General features: G+C 36.1%; 2 protein-coding genes across 2 annotated transcripts in view; both read left to right on the top strand.

The window, feature by feature from the left end:
• Positions 1-1,966: 1,966 nt before the first annotated feature.
• Positions 1,967-22,986, top strand: part of LOC127110120 (uncharacterized) — a 130,665-nt gene continuing 109,645 nt past the window's right edge. Inside the window, 2 exon segments of the mRNA XM_073004562.1 lie at positions 1,967-2,105; positions 3,177-3,404. Of these exon segments, the coding sequence (XP_072860663.1) occupies positions 1,967-2,105; positions 3,177-3,404 (367 nt within the window).
• LOC127074257 (transcription factor bHLH147) lies at positions 11,785-13,054 on the top strand. The gene has a single exon (XM_051015566.1). The coding sequence runs from the start codon at positions 12,172-12,174 to the stop codon at positions 12,802-12,804; it is 633 nt and encodes a 210-aa protein (XP_050871523.1). The 5' UTR covers positions 11,785-12,171; the 3' UTR covers positions 12,805-13,054.

The raw sequence follows: 22,986 nt of genomic DNA on the forward strand, positions 1-22,986 counted from the left end.
AGTAGAGAATGATATGGATGAAATGCTGGAAAAAGAGGACATGGTTGGTGGAAGGGAGAAAGTGGCTGGAACTCTTCAGTTCGCGCCGTGATCCCCCTTCGCGCCGCGAAAAGAGCAGGATTTGCCAACTGAGAAAAAGACTTAATTGGAGGTGAAAAAGGATGCTGAACCAAGAAAGAAGAAGAAATGAGAGAAAGGTGTGAGTGTCATTCCAACCCAACATCTACCTTATCCGCATGCTCCATCGAAGAAGGACAATGCTAGGCATTATGCACGGTTCATGGACATATTCAAACAACTTCAAATCAATATTCCATTTGCCGATGCATTAGAGCAAATGCCACGGTATGCAAAGTTCATGAAGGACATTCTTACAAAGAAAAGGAGACACGTGGAAGACGAAACCATCTTGCTTGATGCACGTTGTAGTGTCATCATTCAAAAGACTCTCCCAAGGAAGGAATCTGATCCGGGCCGAGTCGTTTTACCGGTTACCATTGGAAGCACATGCATTGGTAATGGTTTGATTGACTTGGGATCTAGCATAAATCTAATCCCCCTATCCATTGTTAAAAGATTGGGAAATGTTGAGATCAAATCGACAAGGATGACTTTACAACTAGCTGACAAATCTACCACTTCACCATATGGAATTGCTCAAGACATGTTAGTGAAGGTGGATAAATTCTTGTTTCCGGTGGATTTCGTGATAGTAGAGATGGATGAAGATCGTGATGTTCCTCTAATTCTTGGAAGACCATTCATGAAAACAACCCGGATGATGATTGACATTGATGATGGACTAATGAAGGTGAGAGTGCAAGACGAAGAGGTGACCTTTAATCTTTTTGAAGCCATGAAGCATCCAAATGACAAGCATGATTCTTTCCGAATCGATGAAATCAAAGAGGAAGTAGTGGAGGTCGCAAACCAAGTTCATATGTCTAATGCTCTAGAAAGATCTCTTATCGGAGCCTACAATGTGTTTACCGAAAATGAAGAAAAAGAGATTGAAGCAATGTTGCATGAGTTAGAGTCTTGTGGCGAGCTTACTTATCAAGAAGAAACAAAGGAAGACTTGGATGCGACGAAGAAAACGGAAGAACCAAAATTAGAGCTGAAAATGCTACCTTCACACTTGAAGTATGTGTTCCTTGGTGACAAGTGTACCAAACCGGTGATTATAAGCAACACCTTGTCCATAAAAGAGGAATACAAATTGATACAAGTGCTAAAAAAGAATGAAGGTGCAATAGGGTGGGTGTTATCCGACTTGAAGGGTATTAGTCCGGCCTATTGCATGCATAAGATCATGATGGAAGAGAATTTCAAACCCGTTGCACAACCTCAAAGGCGTCTAAATCCATCGATGAAAGAAGTAGTTCGGAAAGAAGTTGTCAAACTCTTGGAAGCCGAAATGATTTATCCTATCTCCGATAGTGAATGAGTGATTCCGGTACAAGTAGTTCCCAAGAAAGGTGGCATGACGGTTATCAAAAATGATAAAAATGAGTTGATTCCGACAAGAACGGTAACCGAGTGGAGGATGTGTATTGACTATAGAAGGTTGAACCAAGCTACAAGGAAAGATCACTTCCCACTACCTTTCATGGATCAAATGTTGGAAAGGTTAGCAGGCAAAAATTTCTACTGTTTCTTGGACGGATATTCGGGGTACAACCAAATTTTGGTCAATCCGGCGGATCATGAGAAGACGGCTTTTACATGTCCTTTTGGCATCTTTGCTTACCGAAGAATGCCTTTTGGGTTATGTAATGCACCGACCACATTTCAACGGTGTATGCAAGCTATATTCTCGGACTTAATAGAAGAATGCATTGAGGTGCTCATGGATGATTTCTCCGTGTATGGATCATCTTTTGATTTGTTCTTACAACATCTTAATGTGGTTTTGGGAAGATGCGTGGAGACCAACTTAGTGCTCAATTGGGAAAAATGCAACTTCATGGTCACCGAAGGTGTTGTACTCGGTCACAAGATCTCCTCCGAAGGATTAGAGGTTGACAAAGCTAAGGTGGAAGTTATCGAGAAACTACCACCTCCAACAAATATAAAAGGAATAAGGAGCTTTCTTGGACATGCCGGTTTCTACCGGAGATTCATCAAAGATTTTTCAAAGATAATAAAGCCATTGAGTAACTTGCTCAACAAAGGTACGCATTTTCTTTTCGATGAGTCATGTCTCAAAGCTTTCCTTGATTTAAAAGAAAAGTTAGTCACCGCACCCATAATCGTGGCACCAAATTGGAAACTTGATTTTCAACTTATGTGTGACGCAAGCGATTATGCGGTTGGTGGGGTGTTGGGTCAAAGAAGAGATAAAGTTTTTCATGCTATCCATTATGCTAGTAAAGTGTTAAATGAAGCACAAGTCAATTATGCGACAACTGAAAAAGAGTTACTAGCCATAGTGTACGCATTGGAAAAGTTTAGAGCTTACTTGATAGGGTCAAAAGTTGTAGTCTACACTGACCACTCGGCGATCAAATATTTTCTAACCAAGCCGGATTCCAAACAAAGACTAATTCGTTGGATTCTCTTACTGCAAGAGTTTGATTTGGAAATCCGGGATAAAAAAGGTTCCAAAAACTTGGTGGCGGATCATTTATCTCGTTTGGTCAATGTAGACATTACAAACAAAGAAGAGGAAGTGAGAGAAGAATTTCCGGATGAAAAACTGTATGCGATTCAAGTGAGGCCTTGGTTTGCTGATTTTGCTAATTACAAAGCAACCGGTTTAACATCGGAAGACCTCACTGGTAATCAAAAACGGAAATTCTTGGCGGATGTAAAATATTATGTTTGGGATGATCCGTATCTGTTTAAAGTGGGTGTAGACAATATTTTGAGAAGGTGTGTAACAAGTGAGGAGTCAAAGGACATCCTTTGGCATTGTCACAACTCTCCGTATGGAGGTCACTATAGCGGTTTGAGAATAGCCACTAAAGTGCTCCAATCGGGCTTTTATTGGCCATCTTTATTTAAAGATGCACATGAACATGCGAAGAGTTGTGATACATGCCAACGGAGTGGGGGAATAGGAAAACGGGACGAAATGCCTCTAACCAACATGCTAGAAGTAGAAGTTTTTGATTGTTGGGGTATTGATTTCGTTGGCCCATTCCCCTCTTCTTTCTCAAATGAGTACATACTAGTGGTCGTTGACTATGTCTCGAAGTGGGTAGAAGCAATTGCTTCACCTAAAGCCGATGCCAAAACAGTGATTAAATTTTTAAAGAAAAACATATTTTCACGTTTTGGTGTGCCTAGGGTGTTGATAAGTGATGGAGGATCACACTTCTGCAATACACCTTTAGAAAAAGTTTTGCAACATTATGGTGTAAAGCACAAGGTGACCACTCCCTACCACCCACAAGCGAATGGTCAAACGGAGGTTTCTAACCGGGAAGTCAAGCGGATCCTTGAGAAAACAGTCTCGAATTCAAGAAAAGATTGGTCTTTAAAACTGGATGAGGCTTTGTGTGCGTATCGTACCGCCTACAAAGCACCTATTGGCCTAACTCCGTTTCAAATGGTGTATGGGAAGACTTGTCATCTTCCAGTGGAAATGGAGCATAGGGCATTATGGGCTCTTAAATTCTTGAACTTCGACTCCACTTTAGCTGGAGAAAGAAGAAAAGGGCAACTCCATGAATTGGAGGAATCAAGGAACAACGCTTACCATTCGAATAAACTTTACAAGGAAAAGGTAAAGGCATACCATGATGGAAAGGTCCGTCATAAGGAGTTTCATATTGAACAAATGGTATTGCTTTTCAACTCAAGGTTGAAGTTATTCCCGGGTAAGCTGAAGTCAAAGTGGTCAGGACCGTTTATTGTCAAAGAGGTGCGCAACTATGGGGCCATTGTGATCGAGGATCCAAAGTCACAAGAGAGCTGGACTGTAAATGGCCAAAGACTCAAAGTCTACCACAATGGCGACGTCAATCGGGATGTGTTTGTCATTTCTCTATCCGGATCGGGCTAATCATTGGACCGTCGAGCTCTAAACGACGTTAAACAAAGCGCTTGTTGGGAGGCAACCCAACGTTGTAAGTCTGCATTTTACATTTTTTCAATTCTGTTGTGTTGATTTTCTGCTGTGTTAAATTTTTTGAAATTGGGTTCTGTCCACTGCCGTTCGCCCCGCGACCATCGTTCGCCCAGCGAACTGAATGCAAGTCTTCAGTTCGCGCCGCGAACAAGGTTCGCCCCGCGAATGGTGCGTGGCAGAACCACTTAAGTTATTTTTTCCTGTTCATTCTATTGCATTTTCAAAACAATAACTTTCCCTCTTTTTCACTCCCACTCCCAAAAACTTCCCAAAACTAAAAATCTTCCTTCCCCAACTCCCAAATCCCCATTTGTTAACAAGAATCAAGCACTTCAATAAGGTATGTTGTTCTTTTCATGTTCTATTCTCTATTCCTTTTGGGTTCTCATTTAGGTAAGGTTAGGGTTTTGTAGAAAATTGAAATTGACACTTGAAACAACCTTGCATGTCTAATGTGGGTTCAGATTAGGATTAGGTAGAGTTGTGATTTTGAGTGTTGAAAGTAAAAACCCTCAAATCTTTGGAACCCTAGCAGGCTCCTGGAGATTTCCTAGTTCGCAGGGTTCGCGCTGCGAACTGGGAAATTCCAGTGCCATGTTTTATGTTGATTGATTGCTAACTCTCTTCATGTTTTGTTGTGTGGTTGGTCTGATGTTTATTGTAGATGTCTAAGAGAATCAAAACCACGGCTTCCGTTCAACCCCGTTCTTTAAGACGGTTCACAAGTGACGAACACGAATAACGATTTGAAAATCTAATCAAGAGAACCATCCAACCGGAAACGTTCATCCGTTTATTACCGGGTGGGACTTATCGGAATGTGGTTTCAAATTTTGAGAGACGAAGGTGGACCAAACTTTGTGAACCAGAAGCGACGATCAATTATGATATTGTTCGGGAGTTCTATGCAAACACCATGCATCAAGAAGAGGGAGTAGCTTTCAACTACCAAATAAGGGTAAGAGGCAGGACTATTTCTTTTGGGAGAGATGCAATTAACTCATATCTTGGTAATCCTCTAACCCTGGGAGAGAACGAGCGGTGCGAGTATCGTACCCAAGAATTGGCTAATGTGTGGGATCTTCAAGCGGTGAATGCTACATTGTGCCTTAAAGGAAAATCATTTGACCTAAATGATCAAGGACTTCCAAAATCTTGGAAAAGAGAAAATCTAAATCTGGAAGCAAGGGCATTTCTGGTGCTGCTGTTGAGCAATATTCGGCCAAGGAGCCACACAACCACGATCCCTCTAGATGTAGGGTGTTTGTTGTACTACATTATGATCAGAAAATCTGTGGATGTAGCATCAATCATAGCGGGAGAAATGCGGAAGATGGCTATAAGTGGAACCAAATTTGGTGGTAAAGCAGGTGTGCTTGCATACCCGGGGTTGATCATGGGACTTTGCCGTCAGGCAAATGTTGTCATTCCGGATGAAGTACAATTCTCTATCACTAGTGTGATTAACGATGCTTATCTGAATAGGTTCTACCAAAGCCAAATGGATAGAACCGAAGGAACTGGGACTTCGTCATCCAGACCCCGACCCCGCACTACTCCAGTCTTCGACCAGATGGCGTTTGCCAATTATTGCTGTGAGAGCTTTGAGGCCTCTAGGAGGTATCAATCATTTATCTTTGATGCTATGCAGCAACAATTCCAGAACACGTTCCTTGCACCCGAATCCCACACATTTCCTTCTCATGCGGAATATGTCGCTTATGCTAATTGGCCTGAGGGCAGACCAGCTTTTATGGGGGGTGCAGGAGGTGGTGCAAACCATAATGAGGAGATGGAGGACGTCCTTGGATCTGTTGGTGGCGGCCAAGAGGAGGAAGATTGAGGAGTTGGTGAATTTGAGGAGTTTGTTTTCATTTTGAGTTTCTTTGTATTATTTTTGCTTTTGTAAAATTTTGATGTACTTTTGGGTGGCTCTAGTTCACCAAAACTTTTGTTTTTTTTTAGTTGTTTTGATAATTGCATGAATACTGAGATTTAAGTGTGTTACAATCAAATTGGTTTACCAACATTTTTTGTTTAATTGTTCTTACTCTTAAGTCAAGCTTAAAGCAACCAAGAAATGTTCGCAAAGAAAGAAGCATAGGACACCTCGAGTGGTGATGATAAGAATTAGTGTCGGCATTTCAAGGTACACTTTATCGCTTTCTAGACTTAACATGAGTAGTTTGATGGTATGTGAAAATTCCATATCATAAATTCATTGAAGTATATGTCATTTTTGAATCAAAATAGGACTTAACCAATTGTGAGAAAGCTTTCCATTGTACACTAAAAAGCGGGAAACCGAGCATTATTTCAACTCATTCTTATCATGCTAAATCATGCATCAAGCTATTTTTGTGTAAAAATTTTGAAAATGATAGAGGCATTGTTTGTTGAGAAAAACCACTTGACCAAAAAGTTTGAATCAACTAACCTTGTGAGGAGTAATCCTTAGTTAAACCCCTTTGAGCTTATTTTAGGATTCATTTGATTGATAATTGTAAATCAATTGATTTTTTTTTTGGAATAAATGAATCCTAATTTCTTTCGTATCAATTGAACCCTCAAACCGAATTGTTTGTAAATTCTGCCTTTTGCTTATATCTAAGTAGGGAGCATTAGTGAATAAACTTGGTTTTGGAATCTAAAGTTAGGGAGAGTAAAATAAAAAGATGTGATTAGAAACTTGGAAAAATGAGTTTTTATGAAAGGGTGAAAATATGAAAAGAAACAAGAAAAAGAAATCACCCTTGAAACCATAGAGCAAAGAAAAAGAAAAGAAAGAAAAAAGCAAAGAAAATGCTCATGGTTGTGTGGATTTGAAAAGAAAAAGAAAAAGAAAAAGATAGGGATCAAAGAAAGGGAAATTGTGTAGAGTTGAATGTTTGGGAATGCTCCCTTAGGATAAGCAACTTTGTTGAATTCTCTTAATCATATCCTTTCTTGTAACCTAAGCCACATTACAACCTTTGAAAGACCTCTTGATTCTCATTTTTCACATGATTTGGTATTTGTTGTGATAACCGCATGATTTGAGTTGTTGTTGATTTAATTGCTTGGATGAGTGAAAGTAACCCTTCATGTTATTCATCATTATTATGATGTGTGTGTAAGTTTGATTCAATTCTGACATATATGGCTTTGAATTCCTTGGAATGATTTTTGTACTCAACCATTTCTCTTATTCATGTTTTGTCTAGAATTGAGATAGGTGGATTGAAAAAGTGCCAAACACTTTTGAACCATTTGAATGTCCTTGGTAAATCCTTGCTTCGATATTTTGTGTCATTGCTTTGGTTGTGAGGATGGAAACTTTTGTTTAGGGACAAACAAAATGCTAAGTTGGGGAGAGTTGTTAGGGACCAATTAGTACTACTTTTTATATCATTTTATTGGTCCCTTTTACCAAGTTTTGATGTAATTACACACTTTTATTCTCACTATTTTGTATAAATGCAATTAGGTTTAATTTATTTTGTTTTGAATAGTTATTTCACATATTTGTTAGTTTTGTAGAATTTTTGGATAAGAGAGCTTTTGGAATGCAACATCATAATATGGAAGAGGTGTTGAATGCAATTTGGAGGCCCAATTTTGGAAGAATACCACTTGGAAGACTTTGGATGAAGCTTGCAAAGCAAGGAAGCTGAGATAGCTTCAGTTCGGACCGCGAACCACCTTCGCGCCGCGAAGGCTGCGAATCCAGCAAGCTTCTTTTGGGCCAAGGGTGTTGTTTTTCATGACCAGCTGGTTTTGCCATTTTGGTGTCTGCCTTGGGGGAGCTTTTCTGCCTTAGATGAGAAATGATCATTTTAGGAAATGTCAACCCTTTTAGAAAATCAGAATGGAAATTGAGATTCATTATTATTCACACATTAAGAGATACTTTGATATTTTGTAAGAGAAAACAGAGTTTTTATTCCACTGCATTTTTGCTTGTGAAAATGATGATGAGGAGCTAAACCCCATTTTGTCAAGATTGGAGGTAGTAGCTATTCTCATTTGTTTATGTATTCCATTTGATATATATATATATATATATATATATATATATATATATATATATATATATATATATATATATATATATATATATATATATATATATATATATATATATATATATATATATATATATATATATATATGATAAAAGATTGTTGATGTATTGGATGCTATTTTTGCCCTAAGTTGAAAATCAAATTTGAGTAGTTGTTGAAAGAGATTATTTGAGTCTTGACATAAAATAGATTTTCAAGTAGTGAATAAGTTGTAGAGATAGATTTATTCATTACTCTTCTTTGGTATCAATCATTAAAGATTGCTATATTGATAGTTAGGTGGAGAGATCGTCTAAGGATCAATATAGTGATTATCACAATATCATTTAGACATAAATGATATTGAGAGGATACTTGAACATCATCAATAATCTTAAATCTATATAGTTCTCATAAGGAATCATAAGCACTTGGAATAGTGAACTCCAATCTTGCCAAGCTTTTACATTTGATTAAAACCATTTTATTGTTTTAGTGACATTTTACTCAAAAGATAATTTTCCAAACAAAACAACTTTGTTACTTTCTAAACTTATAACAATTTGGATTATAGAACGACGATAATAACAACCAATCTCTATGGATACGATATAAAAATATTTGCCGAAGATATACTTTTTCAACATGCCACAATCTTAAGAATTCCCTGTACCATATTCTTTGAACTCAAATGCCATAAACTTTGGTAGTTCATATGCCCCAATCTATTGTGCCACTACTCATTTCCCCCTTAAGTACTTCTTGCAATAAGGCATTAAGTGGCTACTTTTGCAATATCCACCTTGAATGTTCTGTTTCTTCCCATGTTATACTACATAATCAGCTTCTGATTACAATCATGCAACTTCAAGAGATTGTCCTTCATGGTTACTAAAAATCCTTTTTCAATCAGCTGACCTACACTCATTAGATTTCTATTCATGCTAAGAACATACCATACATTCTTGATCTGTATAATTTTTCCATTATTCAATTTAACTTTAACATTTCCCATTCCTTTAGCATTCAAATACTCATCATTAACACATTTGATCTTGGTCCTCTTACTAGAGTTAAAATAAACCAGCCATTGATTGTTTCTAGTTAGGTAATTTGAGCATCCAATGTCCATATACCACCAGTCTACCATTTTTCCACATACATTCTCAGATGACATCAATAGCACAGGTTCATCATCATAATCTTCCTTGGCTATGTTTCCTTCTTCACCATTACTAACCTTGTTTGACCAACAATCAACAACAAAATGGTCAAATTTGTTGCAACTATAGCACTTAACATTTCTCTTGTCAAACTTCTACTTTCCCTTCATAACATTATGATGTTTCTTATCAGAATTGGATAGTTATGACTTCTAAACACCACCATCATACTTCTTCTTCTACTCTAACCATGCTTGCTTTTGGTTCTTCTTTCTAGAAGAAGCTTTTAGAGCATGTTGTAACTTTTATTCAGAGTTTCTTTCAGTCAGACGCAACTCTTGTGTCTTTAAACTACTTTGAAGCTCTTCAATTCTCATAGTGTTGGTATCTTTAGAGTGTTATATGGCTACAACTATGTAATCAAATTAAGGAGTAAGTGATCTTAGAACCTTTTAAATAATTACTTGTTCAGATAGCGTTTCTCCACAAGACTTCATCTCATTAGTGACCATAATCACTTTGGAGATGTCATCAGATACCTTCTCATTGTTCTTCATGTTAAGATTCTCATATTGCTTACATAGAGAATGAAGTTTACCTTCTTCATTGATGCGTCACCACCATAACATTGTATCAGTGTATCCCATATCTCCTTCGCTGTCATCGAATCAACAATTTTCTCAAACACCTTTGTATCCACACACTGATGGATATAGAACAACGCCTCCTGATCCTTCTTCCTCGTTTCTCGTTGCGCGGTTCTTTTCATTTCTATTGCATTTTATGCAACCGTTATTGACGATATCAAGAACATGTTAAGCTCCAAACAACATACACATCTGAATCGACCACCGATTCCAGTTCTTCCCGCCCAATATTGAAAGCTTTGTGTTCAATCTACTGTTTTCGTCATTCATTGTTGTTCTTGTGTAAATCACACAATTCTCATCAACTCTCGTGTTTCCTAAACCCTGAGAATCAAAATTTGTAATTCTCCTCGATATCGAACTTTAATTCAACGCAAATTTCAAAACTGAAATCAATCACACACCTTAGTACACTTGCGTTTCCCTATTAATCGAATCAGAACTTTGGATACCAATTGTTGGAGTTCAACAATGAACCTCCATTAACAATGCACAATAATATGAAGAACATATATATATATATATATATATATATATATATATATATATATATATATATATATATATAGAGAGAGAGAGAGAGAGAGAGAGAGAGAGAGAGAGAGAGAGAGAGAGAGAGAGAGAGAGAGAGAGAGAGAGAGAATGAAATGTAACTAACTTTTCAAAACTTTCTCAAATGCAAGATTCTGTTACAAATTCCATTTACTTTGGGCTTATATATTCTCCCAAAATCAACTCAAATTCAAATGTAATCTCACATGAAACTAAAATGCAAATGAAACTCAAAACTAAATTAACTTGAATGTTGAATTACATTCAACACCTGAGACATGAAGAAATAATACAAACCATTCTTCCGCTAGGAAAGATGTCCATGATATCTATTAAATACATATGGTTTAGGATCCAAAAAGAATGTTTCAATGACGTGTTAATGGAACTCGTTGTTAGATGAATAATCGATGTTAAAGGTCAAAGATTCAATTTTGTACAAGAACTCAAGATAAGAGATCATTCAATGATGGTGGATCACTAGAAAGATTGTTCATCGAGTAAAATATTTTGTGGTGATCTGATGCAGATGAGACAACAAATGGTGGGAGTTTATCTGCAAACATTGTGATGCTCAAGTCAGTACAAATTCGAGGTGTGCATGAATGTTAGAACAAGAAAAATTTGATACCCCAATCTTCTTAAAATAAGTGTCACATTTTAAAAAAATTATATCTCATAAAATACTTGTAATTACCAATGCAATTTTAATTTTTTATCTTTTAATTATACAATCTAATTAATAAATTTAATTTATTATTTTTTCACTTTACATTAATCTTAATTCTAATACACTAATAATTGTTTAGGATAATTTGATAAAATTAATATTTTATCTATTTTATTTATTAATTTTTTTAATCTATATAAAAATGTTAAATTATTCTGAGACATAAAGATAGATCCCAATATAAAATTCATATAACCAAATAAATATAAAAATAAATTTCGCCCAATCCAAAAGTCCAATCAAACCGAGTTCACATGGCATGCAATGTTTTATACACTTATGCTTTAATCAATATATTAAGGACATTTAAATTAAAAGATTTTATCTAGTAATAAAAAGACAAGTCTTTTGATCAAAAGACTTTGAATTCAACTCCCACACTAATCCTCTTGAAGGAAGTTAAATGAAATGTTTCAATGGCATTTGTTAATAACATTATTTATTTATTTATTTATTGTTTGTAATTTTTTTTGGATAACATTTATTGTTTTTATTTAGTTAATGAAAAGAATGGAAAAGGACACCTTAGGTGGGGTTGCGATTCCTTTATATAAAGCCTTGTCCACCATCTCTCTCTCCCTTCAACTCAACCTCCAAATTAGTGAAGGGACACCTCACCCACCCACCCACTCACCCTTCCTCTCCTCTCTTCTCAACTCCGTCCCATTCTCCACCTTCAACACCATTCTTTTTCAACCCTCTCTCAAAAATCTCACTCACTTCAACAATTTCTCTTTCTAGAATCTAATCTATTCTAACCTAAACCGTAACTTCCCTTCTTTCATTCGAATCCATCTGAATCCAAAACAAAAAATCATTCTCTCCCACATATAGAAAACCACAAAAATATACATAAACTTTCCAACACTCCTTTTTCCATAAATTCAGTTCCCAAACCAAACATATCTCTTTTTCATTTTTCCTCTCTTTTTTTTTTAAATTTCAGATTTGGCCTCGAAACATGGCATCACCTATGATCTCAAATTCAACAACCTCAACAACAACCGACCGATCACACAGAATAAAGAAAAAGAAGAAAGTCCTATCAAATACCCAACAACAAGCCCAAGAACAAGAACAAAGACACGCCAAATGGAGATCACAGGCTCAACAACAAATCTACTCTTCCAAACTACACCAAGCTTTAGCCAGAGTCAACCTCTCCGGAACCGGACCTCGCCGCGGAAAAGCCGTACGGGAAGCCGCCGATAGAGTTCTCGCCGTCGCGGCCAAAGGAAAAACACGGTGGAGCCGGGCCATCCTCACAAACAGACTCAAACTCAAGTTCAGGAAACAGAAGAGACATCATCAACAGAGAACCGTCGGTCCATCCCGGTCTAAGAAAGCCCGGTTCGGTGTTTTGCGTCTCAAGGGAAAAACCCTCCCAGCGGTTCAGAGAAAAGTTAAAGTCCTGGGCCGGTTGGTTCCTGGTTGTAGGAAAGAACCTTTACCGGTTATTCTTAAAGAAGTTATTGATTACATACCGGCTCTTGAGATGCAAGTCCGAGCCATGTCAGCTCTAGCTGATTTCCTCTCCGGCGCTTCTTCTTCAGCGGCTGCCTCCTCCGGTTCCTCCTTCCCGCCGCCGAGTTAATAACATTTAATTTTCTCCATATATATGCCAGCTGTCATTTTTTTACTATTATTTGTCTCGGTTTAAATCTCACTTTATGAATCAAAATATTTTATGTTTTTTCTTTTTATTTTGCTAGTTTTTGTATGCATGTGTATATTATCATCATCATCATCAGATTTTGCAGTTGAAGTTGAACTATTCTGAGGCAATATCTGAGTATAGTTCTGAAAGAGAAATTCAAATATGTCACGGCAAGTATTTTTCTTAATTGGTATGGTCTATGTAACTCAAAAGTGTTTTGAAGCAGAGAGATTATAGATAGATACACCATAACACGTGATATCATGTCTGTGTTGGTACTGAATTTTCCGAGAATCCAGAATTTATTGGTTTTTTTAGATCTTAATCTCAGTCAGTTCTCAGTTCACAGTTCACCACAGAGCTGTACATGCAGAGGCTATCCTGTCATGGTACTGTGGGTGTTGAGTTAGAATTTTTGCATGTATGGTAAATTAAGCAGTTTTTACCCTAGACTTTTTTTAGATACAAGGTTTTGAAAATGATTTTTTAAGAAGTGATTTACGGTAGATTGTTTTGTGAAAGTAATCAATTATAGAACTTGATGAGTAACAATAAGGTAACTTAACTCCACTCTACTTTCTGTATAAAGTGTTGCCGAAAGTGCTAAACAAAAAACATGCTTATTCGACACAATACAATGGACCCATGTGGCATGTTACCTCCCACTTTGTACAACACTGATGATGATATTTGACATCACCACCATCATTTTTTTCTTTTATAATAACCCCACTAACTTTTACCTCCTCAACTTCCTTAAATTCTTTTTTAATGTAATATTGTTTAGTTATTAATGAAGTAGAATTATGTTTAATCAAATATGAGATGACATAAATGATACATACCCAATAAAATGACTCTTACTCACTCTTATAGAGACATTTATTCTGTTGATTATTTCATATAGATTAAAAAAATATATAAATAAAAAAAATAATATTTTTATTAAAATATTTTTTTATATATTAAAAATGATAAAAATAAGAGTTTAATTGAAATACGTGTAAAAAGATTTTACACCATCAGTTAATCATAAATGTCGGATATTAAAAGAAGTTTGACTTTTATTTTAAAAATCTATAAAGTAATACAAACGGATGATGGTGATGAATCGACGGTGTAAAACTTTTTACACTGACAGTGTATAGTAATTAATCTCTAAAAATAATATTAATTAGAATGTAAAATTAGAAAATATACATTAAAAATTAAAATGAGGCATTTATTTTTGGACACTCATATAACTCACGGAGTACTGTTAAGTTAAGTTTCATTGAGTAGAGTTATAATTTTTATCTATAAACGGTTAAGGTTAAATATTATTAGTAATTGTTATTATTCATTAAGTTTTTATATTAAATTTAATTTACTTTTATGACATTGACTTTTAAGTATGATATATATTTTTTTTAATTTTATAAACAAAATTTTAGAGTCATATATCAACAAATGTGAGATTCTTAAGACTCCTCTAACATCCAAGGTAACTAGCCTCACATTTAATAAAAGACAGTTTAGACATATGTTTATAAACGTGAGTAATACTTACCTTATAAGTTAGATTTGTAAAACGTGAGTTTATGAGAATGTTATTTTTATGTGAGAACATGAGGCTGAATCTGAATAATTAAACTAAAACATTATATTTCTGATTATTAAAATTATCTCTTCTCTTACTCATTTTTTTAAATCTAATGGTTCAGATTTGTTCTCATGTTCTTACATAAAAATGACATTCTCATAGTATATATATATATATATATATATATATATATATATATATATATATATATATATATATATATATATATATATATATATATATATATATATATATATATATATATATATATATATATATATATATATATATATATATATATATATATATATATATATATATATATATATATATATATATATATATATATATATATATATATATATATATATATATATATTGTACATTCTAGAATTCCCTAAAATCGAGTTGGTGAAAAAGTCGAGTATGAAAAGGAGATTTCATAAATGAGATCTAGTGGTGAAGAGGGTGACTGATCCCAAGAAGAAAGGCAAGCTAGCTCCGAATTGAGAAGGACCTTTCTGTGTTCGTCAGAGGTTGAGTAACGAGGCTTACAAGTTAGAAAGCTTAGAAGGTGCTGAAATATCTAGGACCTGGAATGTAACTAGACTTAACTTTATCTTAGCTAGACTACGTAATAAGCATCATAAGTAAAAATTATGGGAATGCACTCTTTTCCCTTGCAAGGTCAAGGGCTTTTAATGAGACACCCATAGTTAAAACAAATGTATTGTATAAAGTAGGTAAAGCGGTCATATGACTCGATTCAGGATGAAGTCCAAGCAACTTCAAGCCTCTAGCATAATCGGCTACGACCGAGTAACGTTTAATAAAACCCCTGGTTTAATTAAAGTCCAAGCAACTTGAAGCCACCTGGCATAATCGGTTGGGGTTGGGTAATGTTTAATAACCTTTATCCTAACTGAAGTACAAACAACTTACAGCCTCTAGCATAATCGGTTCACTACGCCAAACAAGACCTTAGACAGCGCTTTTTTTAGCCTTAGACAGCGCTTTAAAGCGCTGTCTAAACCTCCGCTGCTAAAGGTTTAGACAGCGCTTTTTGAAATCTTAAAAGCGCTGTCTAAGCCCCCCCATTAGACAGCGCTTTGGCCAAAAGCGCTTTCTAAGACCCTTCTATTTTAGTTTTTTAGGTATACCTTAGACAGCGCTTTTGGCAAAAGCGCTGTCTAAGGTATACCTAAAAAAATTAAAATAGGGGGGCTTAGACAGCGCTTTTCGAAAAGCGCTGTCTAAGCCCCCCCTATTTTAATTTTTTTAGGTATACCTTAGACAGCGCTTTAGGCAAAAGCGCTGTCTAAGGGGGGGGCTTAGACAGCGCTTTTCATAAAGCGCTGTCTAAGCCCCCCCCCTTAGACAGCGCTTTTGCCTAAAGCGCTTTCTAAGCCCCCCCTTAGACAGCGCTTTTTCCAAAAGCGCTGTCTAATGTATACGAAAATTTTTGTAGCTTTTGTTTTAAACCACATTTTTTCCAGGTTTATAAACCAGAATTTCTACCTGTTTTCAACCAGTTTTTGACAGACAGAATCACATTTTATACATGCCATTTTGGCCTTTTTTCTACCAATTTTTGGCTAACAAATATATATATACCAATTCAAACCAATTTTGCCTTAAATGTATCAAAATATATACAAATTTATGTACACATTTACAAGTCATTACCTATACTCGAAATTTATGTACACATTTACAAGTCATTACATATATTACAAATATACTACAAAATTACACAAATTTATGAAAAAACTTTGAGCTCTATCATGAATTGACACCACTCCTCTTTGATTTCGTCCACTTGATCCTTTGTATAAAATGCACACTTGAATTCCTCAAAGTACTACATATGAAGCAAAAAATATTTTGAATTAATTCCAACTATTTAATTATATGAGATATGTGTAAATATAAAATTAACTCATAAGTTAGTAATACATACATCGGTGGGAATCACTAATCGGCCCAAAGCAAGAGTATCCCGCATAAACCTCAACACGAAATACCCGCAATCTATTTGATTACGTTGTTGAGGACACTACATGAAAAAAAATATGGATTATAAATCCTAAGTTTTATCAAGTGTCATCACTAATATAATAAAAAATGTGGTAATTAAAAATATACCGCCACTTTAATCCATGTAATGCGGTTGGCGCCCCTCCTTGAGGTTTGGATATCTCGTTGGGCCCGAAAAGCTTGTAGGATGCTAATAAAATAAAAATGAAGCAATTAGAACAATTAACATAAACTAAGAAAATTTTTGAACATTCTCACTTACGTGTCAATTAGGCGCTTCATATCCGGGTATGTTGTCCAATCATTTCCTAACGAGTCAAGATAATACACAATTTCTCGGATAGGATTGATTGCGAGCAACAACCAATGTCCACTGTAATGATTAGGCAAATGTTAGATGGTAACTTGGAAAATAATTATAATATATGAATTTAGAATGAAATGCTAACCCGGTATTAAACGGTATAAAAAACAACTTCTCCGCATTTTTATTGTCATTGAGGATCCGAAGAACGTACTCCGTCACGGAATCCGGGTTATTTAAGATTGCACCTAAGTTGATGCTCGCTGGTGCTAAGAATCCGAATGACTGGTCCAAATCATTGGGGCGCATCATTTTGTCATACAAAAACCTAATATAAAAACATCATTAACACCTCTTTTGAAACATAAAGTAAACCGGATTAACATAAAGTAAACCGAATTAATAAAACAAAGTAGACCGGATTTACCTAATATATGTATTGACAACGTTGACGCCGATTTCTTCATGACCAAAAACTTGCATGAAGTCTTCATTACCAATCATTTGGTCGTGAGCAAAGCCGAAAATCCCTTCCTCCATATGTATAGTCCGAACACCTCCGGTCGGTATATCGGTCATCTCTATAAATGTCCTGAGGCACGACCTATACTTGGTGGTAGGTTTTTTCCTAGCTACGGTCTTCTTAGCACCAGAACTTTTTACCCGTGCGGAGGCGTTCTTAACCTCCTTTATTTGTTGTGCGGAGGCATTGCTAACCTCATTTTCTTGAACCTACATGTCATATAAATAGTTAGATCAAATTAAGAATGTAACAACTTCCATGAATATATGTCATATAATTGTATATTACCTCTTTTCTTGATTTGGATTTTGTGGGAGTCTATTTAACATAATCAAGGAAAATATGTAAGTAAAATTTTAAGCATAAATTTTAAACTTTGAATATACACATTAAAGTTAACATAAGTAATAAGCATACCTCATATCCTACGCATATGAGGTTTGTCGGCCATGCAACAAACGAACCTACTGCTTCGTGCACCGTTGTTGCATCCGAATCATCGCTAGGATATGGTAATAATGCATTCGGGTCAACTGCAATATCAACTGATACCTTCAAACATCCAGCAGGGAGCTCTCTAGTGTGGAGTAATACTCCGCTAACGTTATGCACTTTTCCCTTGCCAACCATCCGATAGTGTGGTGACGACAAATACAGCTGACAATGGGAAATGCCCTAAAACCAATAATAACAAGAAATCGTTAATGTGTATATGTGTCAAATACATAATTTAAGCAGACAGTTCAATTTAAGACAATTATATGTAATTACCTCTGGAATGTTCGGCTGAAAGGTACAGTTGATACTGTTTTTGTCCGAAGCATCTCTGTATACCGTTGAGGCGCTAGCCTCTCTTTCTCTCCTCAGTGCATCAAGCTCAGCTTGCATGGCTTCCAATCTTGCATGAAGCTCCCGATTACTAGGAGCCTTTCCTTTTCTAACACTGAGGGAGGTCGGAGTGACTCCAAATCCCTTACCCCTCACCCGACCAGAATACTCAGGGACATCTAATGCCCGACTAAGTATGTTCTTAGTATCATCGGGAGATAGAGTCTGAGATAGCTCCTCCTGAAAAATCAGATGAATACCGTATACTTGTCAAATATTTGTGTATAAAAATGTTATTCAATTAATGAAAAAATGTTATACTTACACATTTCTGGTATACGTTTAAAACGTCTTCTTGAGGAACTCCGGATTTGCCCACACGGGCTTCCTTCCACAAAACATGTGCAGGAAGAGATGTTTCTGAACTTTCCTCCTTCTGCAGCTACACATTAAGTCATACAATTTGATCAGATAAAACTAATATATGATGAACAAATTTGTTTTCGCAATTTATAAATACTTACCATGGATTGTTCTAAGCGTCCATATCCGACACGTCCTTTTCGGTACGGATATGCGGGACTCGATGCTCTTTCCCGATTCGTAGCACTTATTCTTTGAAAAGTCGGGTCTTGTCTTTTGGATTTGAAAGCTTCCCATTCTTCAGCCGATATCAAACTTTCATATTTTCTAGGAAGCTCCGCATCCACAAAATTACCATCCGCATCCTTAAGGAACTTGGATGATAAAAATGTCCGAAACCCTCTAAGAAGCTTTCCGGCCAATTTCATGCAAAACCCTCTTCTTTCTTCTTCGATGTTAAAACATCGCTAAGAAAAACATACAGATTGATAGTTAGTATCGGTAATTGAAAAAAATATAATTGATACGGTATAATTAAGGGCCAAATGATTGTACCTTTATCTCACTCCAAATTTTTTCTTTGGACTCTTTCAACTCTTTATTTCTCCAATCATCACACGTAATGGGAATTTCATTCCTTACTAGTGCACCGATGAAACTAGTTAAGGTATGCCCATTAGGTTCTATAAGTTGTCCCTGGTTGTTCCAAGAGACATCTAGTATGATGCCTCGAGATCTTCCTTGGACCACCCTTCGCATTACTGTGATGCCTCTTCGGATTTCTTCTTCCGCGGATACTTTACTAACTTCCTCATGTTGGTCATCAGCCATGTCTAACCTGTAATAAACCAAGGAAACCATCAAATATCAAATATAACTTATAATCAAAACAATTGAAAACAAAAAAATAAAGAAATCATGCATTACCAGATATAACTTATAATCAAAGCAATTGAATACAAAAATATAATGAAATCATGCATTACCACATATAACTTATAATCAAAACAAATGAAAAAAAAACATAAAGAAACCATGGATAATTTACCTAAGTCACTAACATCTCTTTCTTTTCTTTGTTGGAATATTAATCACTTGTTTCTTAGCAATGCGTACGGATGAATTGATCCAAATTCCCTCATTATGATCGTTTCTTATATATGACTCATCCGGTATAAGATCCTCAACTTCATCATTTCTATTCAACTCATTCCGTCTAATGCATGACTCATTCTCAACATCAATATCACATTGATCGACACCGCTATCATCAGTCACTTTGTTAGAGAAAAGCACTATAGACCATTTTGTACTCTTCGGGTCATTCACATAGAACACTTGTTTAGCTTGAGATGCTAGAATAAAAGGTTCATCTTTGTACCCCACCCTAGTAAAATCAACTTGCAAAAATCCAGACTTATCCATTCGTATGCCACTACTACTCACCCACTTGCAACCAAAGATGGGAATCTGAAACTTCTCGTAATCAAACACCCAAATATGCTCAATAACTCCAAAATATGACAAATTTGCATATTTGGGGTTTAAGTCCTTCATACTTGATATATGCATTGCTTCAGCTAGCACGGTGACACCACTATTTTGCATAGTACTCTTATCATCTTGTTCTTTGGTATAAAATGTGTATCCATTAATTGAATATGCGCTATGAGAAAACACATGCAAACTTGGACCATACGCCAAACATCTCAACCTTTCTGTTACCGAAGAAGGATCTGAAGAGCGCTTCAAATAAATATGATCCTTCAACCATTGTATGAAACTTTGATTGTGCTCTATAACTATCCAATTTTCATTTCTGTTCGGATTTAACCTTCGGAGTACATCCTTGTGCATTTCAACATATGGCTCAACCTCATTATTATTGTGCAGAACATACAAATGAACTTGATCCCGTTCATCCCTTGATATTGTCACAATTTTATTCCCAATTAATTTTTTACCTTCCATTTTGTCGAAAATCTGAGCTCTGGGGAGTCCAATCGATTGAACGTTAGACAAATATTCAGTACAAAACTCAACAGCTTCTTCAACAATGTATCGTTCAACAATACAACCCTCTGGTCGACTTCGGGATTTCACGTACCCTTTTAATATTTTCATGTACCGTTCAGCAGGGTACATCCATCTCATATATGCGGGTCCACACAACTGTGTCTCTTTCACAAGATGAACAACTAAATGAACCATTATGTCAAAAAAAGACGGAGGAAAATACATTTCAAGCTCACACAAGGTAATTACAATCTCTTTTTGTAGTGTTGGTAAGATCTCGGGATCGATCACCTTACTACAAATTGACCTAAAGAAAAAACACAATTTAGTTATGGCACTTCTTACTTTTCTGGCAAAATAGAACGTATACCTATCGGTAGAAAATGTTCCATTATAACATGGCAATCATGTGTCTTCAAATTCTTCAACTTGAGGTCTTTCATAGAAACAAGTCTTCTGATATCAGATGAGTATCCTTCTGGAACCTTAACTTCACTCAGAGACTTACACAAAATTTTTTTCTCCTTTCTAGATAAAGTAAAAGCAGCAGGTGGTAGATATGTTCGTCTTCCTTTCTTCACGGGTGCTAATTCAGTTCTCATTCCCATTTTTAACATGTCCTCCCTTGCTTTAAGGCCATCCTTAGACTTGCCTTTTATATTGAGTAATGTACCGATAACACTTTCAAATACGTTTTTTTCAATATGCATAACATCGAGAAAATGTCTCACGTACAAAGACTTCCAATATGGCAATTCAAAAAATATCGACCTTTTCTTCCACCCACCTTTCACAATCTTATGTGCAAAAGGCTTGCCAAACTCAGTACGCACATCTTTCACCTTTTCAAAAACTTGTTCACCTGACAATGCGGGTGGAGCTCTACGATGTTCGGTGTCTCCATTGAATGCTTTTCTCCACCCACGGTAGTGATGTTTAGAATGTAAGAATCTACGATGACCGAGAAACACATTCTTCTGGCAAAGTTCCAATCGAATCGTATCGGTTCCGTCTTCACAAACAGGACACGCACGTTGACCTTTAATGCTATACCCAGATAGATTCCCGTATGCTGGAAAATCATTAATTGTGCCAAACAACATCACCCTCAAATTGAAACTTTCTTTCCTATATCCATCATAAACCTCCACACCGTTCTCCCACAAAATCTTTAAATCTTCGATCAGAGGTGTCAAGTATACGTCAATGTCATTCCCTGGTTGTTTAGGCCCAGAGATTAACATAGATAACATCATGTACTTACGCTTCATACATAGCCACGGAGGTAGGTTATAAATCATAAGAATCACAGGCCATGTGGTATGTGAGATACTTTGAAGACCATGTGGGTTCATTCCATCAGTAGATAATGCCAATCGAAGGTTTCTTGCTTCTGATCCAAACTCAGGATAATCATTATCAATCTTCGACCACTGTGGTGAATCAGCCGGATGCCGATACATTCCATCAATAATTCTTTCATCTGCATGCCAAGTAAGATGTCTTGCATCGGTTTCACTACGAAACATGCGCCTAAATCTCGGAATTATCGGAAAATACCATAAGACTTTTGCGGGAGATAATCTTTTCTTATATCGAGACAAACCGCATTTAGGGCACTCAGTTAACATTGCATATTCGTTACGAAACAAAATGCAATCGTTAGGACAAGCATGTATCTTATCATAGCTCATGCCAATAGAGCACAACATTTTTTTTGCCTCATAGGTTCGATTAGGAAGAACATTATCATCCGGTAGCATTTCTCTCATAAGGGCCAACAACTCTGTGAAACTTTTATCCGACCATCCATTACCCGCCTTTAAGTTGTACAACTTTAATACCGCAGAAAGTCTTGAGAATTTAGTGCAACCTTTGTACAACGGTTTCTCAGCATCGCTTACCATCCTCTCAAACATTTCAGGACAATCATGAAGATCTTCTTCCAGTGCTTCTACAATCTCTTCAACTCGATCACAATCGTATGTTTCCGTGTCTTTGTCGTATGAAGCATAGGTCGTACTACTTTTTCCACTCGATTCAACATTCTCGTTAATTTTCTCACCATGAAATATCCAACACTGATAACTTTGATCAATTCCATGCCTCAGCAAATGCGATTTCAATCCATGTGCGTCAACCTTACCAATATAACAACAACGCAAGCAAGGACAATGCATTCGTCTGGGGTTTTCAGCGTGTTGAACAGCATACTTAACGAATTCCAAAACCCCACTCTCGTACTCTTTGGTCATTCGATCGGCACAGATCCATGTTTTATCCATGGTTTTCCTACTTATTAAAGTAAACAATTAAACCATGTCGTATAAAATTATTAACAAGGTGGTTGTAAATAGGTTGAAGATTATTATTCCTCCAACTATCTCTCCTTTTCAATCACGCTTTGTATTAGGGAGAAATATTCATGATAATATTATGATGGCATAAAAAATGGATCATAACATA

Source organism: Lathyrus oleraceus, chromosome 1, assembly GCF_024323335.1.
Source record: "Lathyrus oleraceus cultivar Zhongwan6 chromosome 1, CAAS_Psat_ZW6_1.0, whole genome shotgun sequence".
Lineage (NCBI taxonomy): Eukaryota > Viridiplantae > Streptophyta > Magnoliopsida > Fabales > Fabaceae > Lathyrus > Lathyrus oleraceus.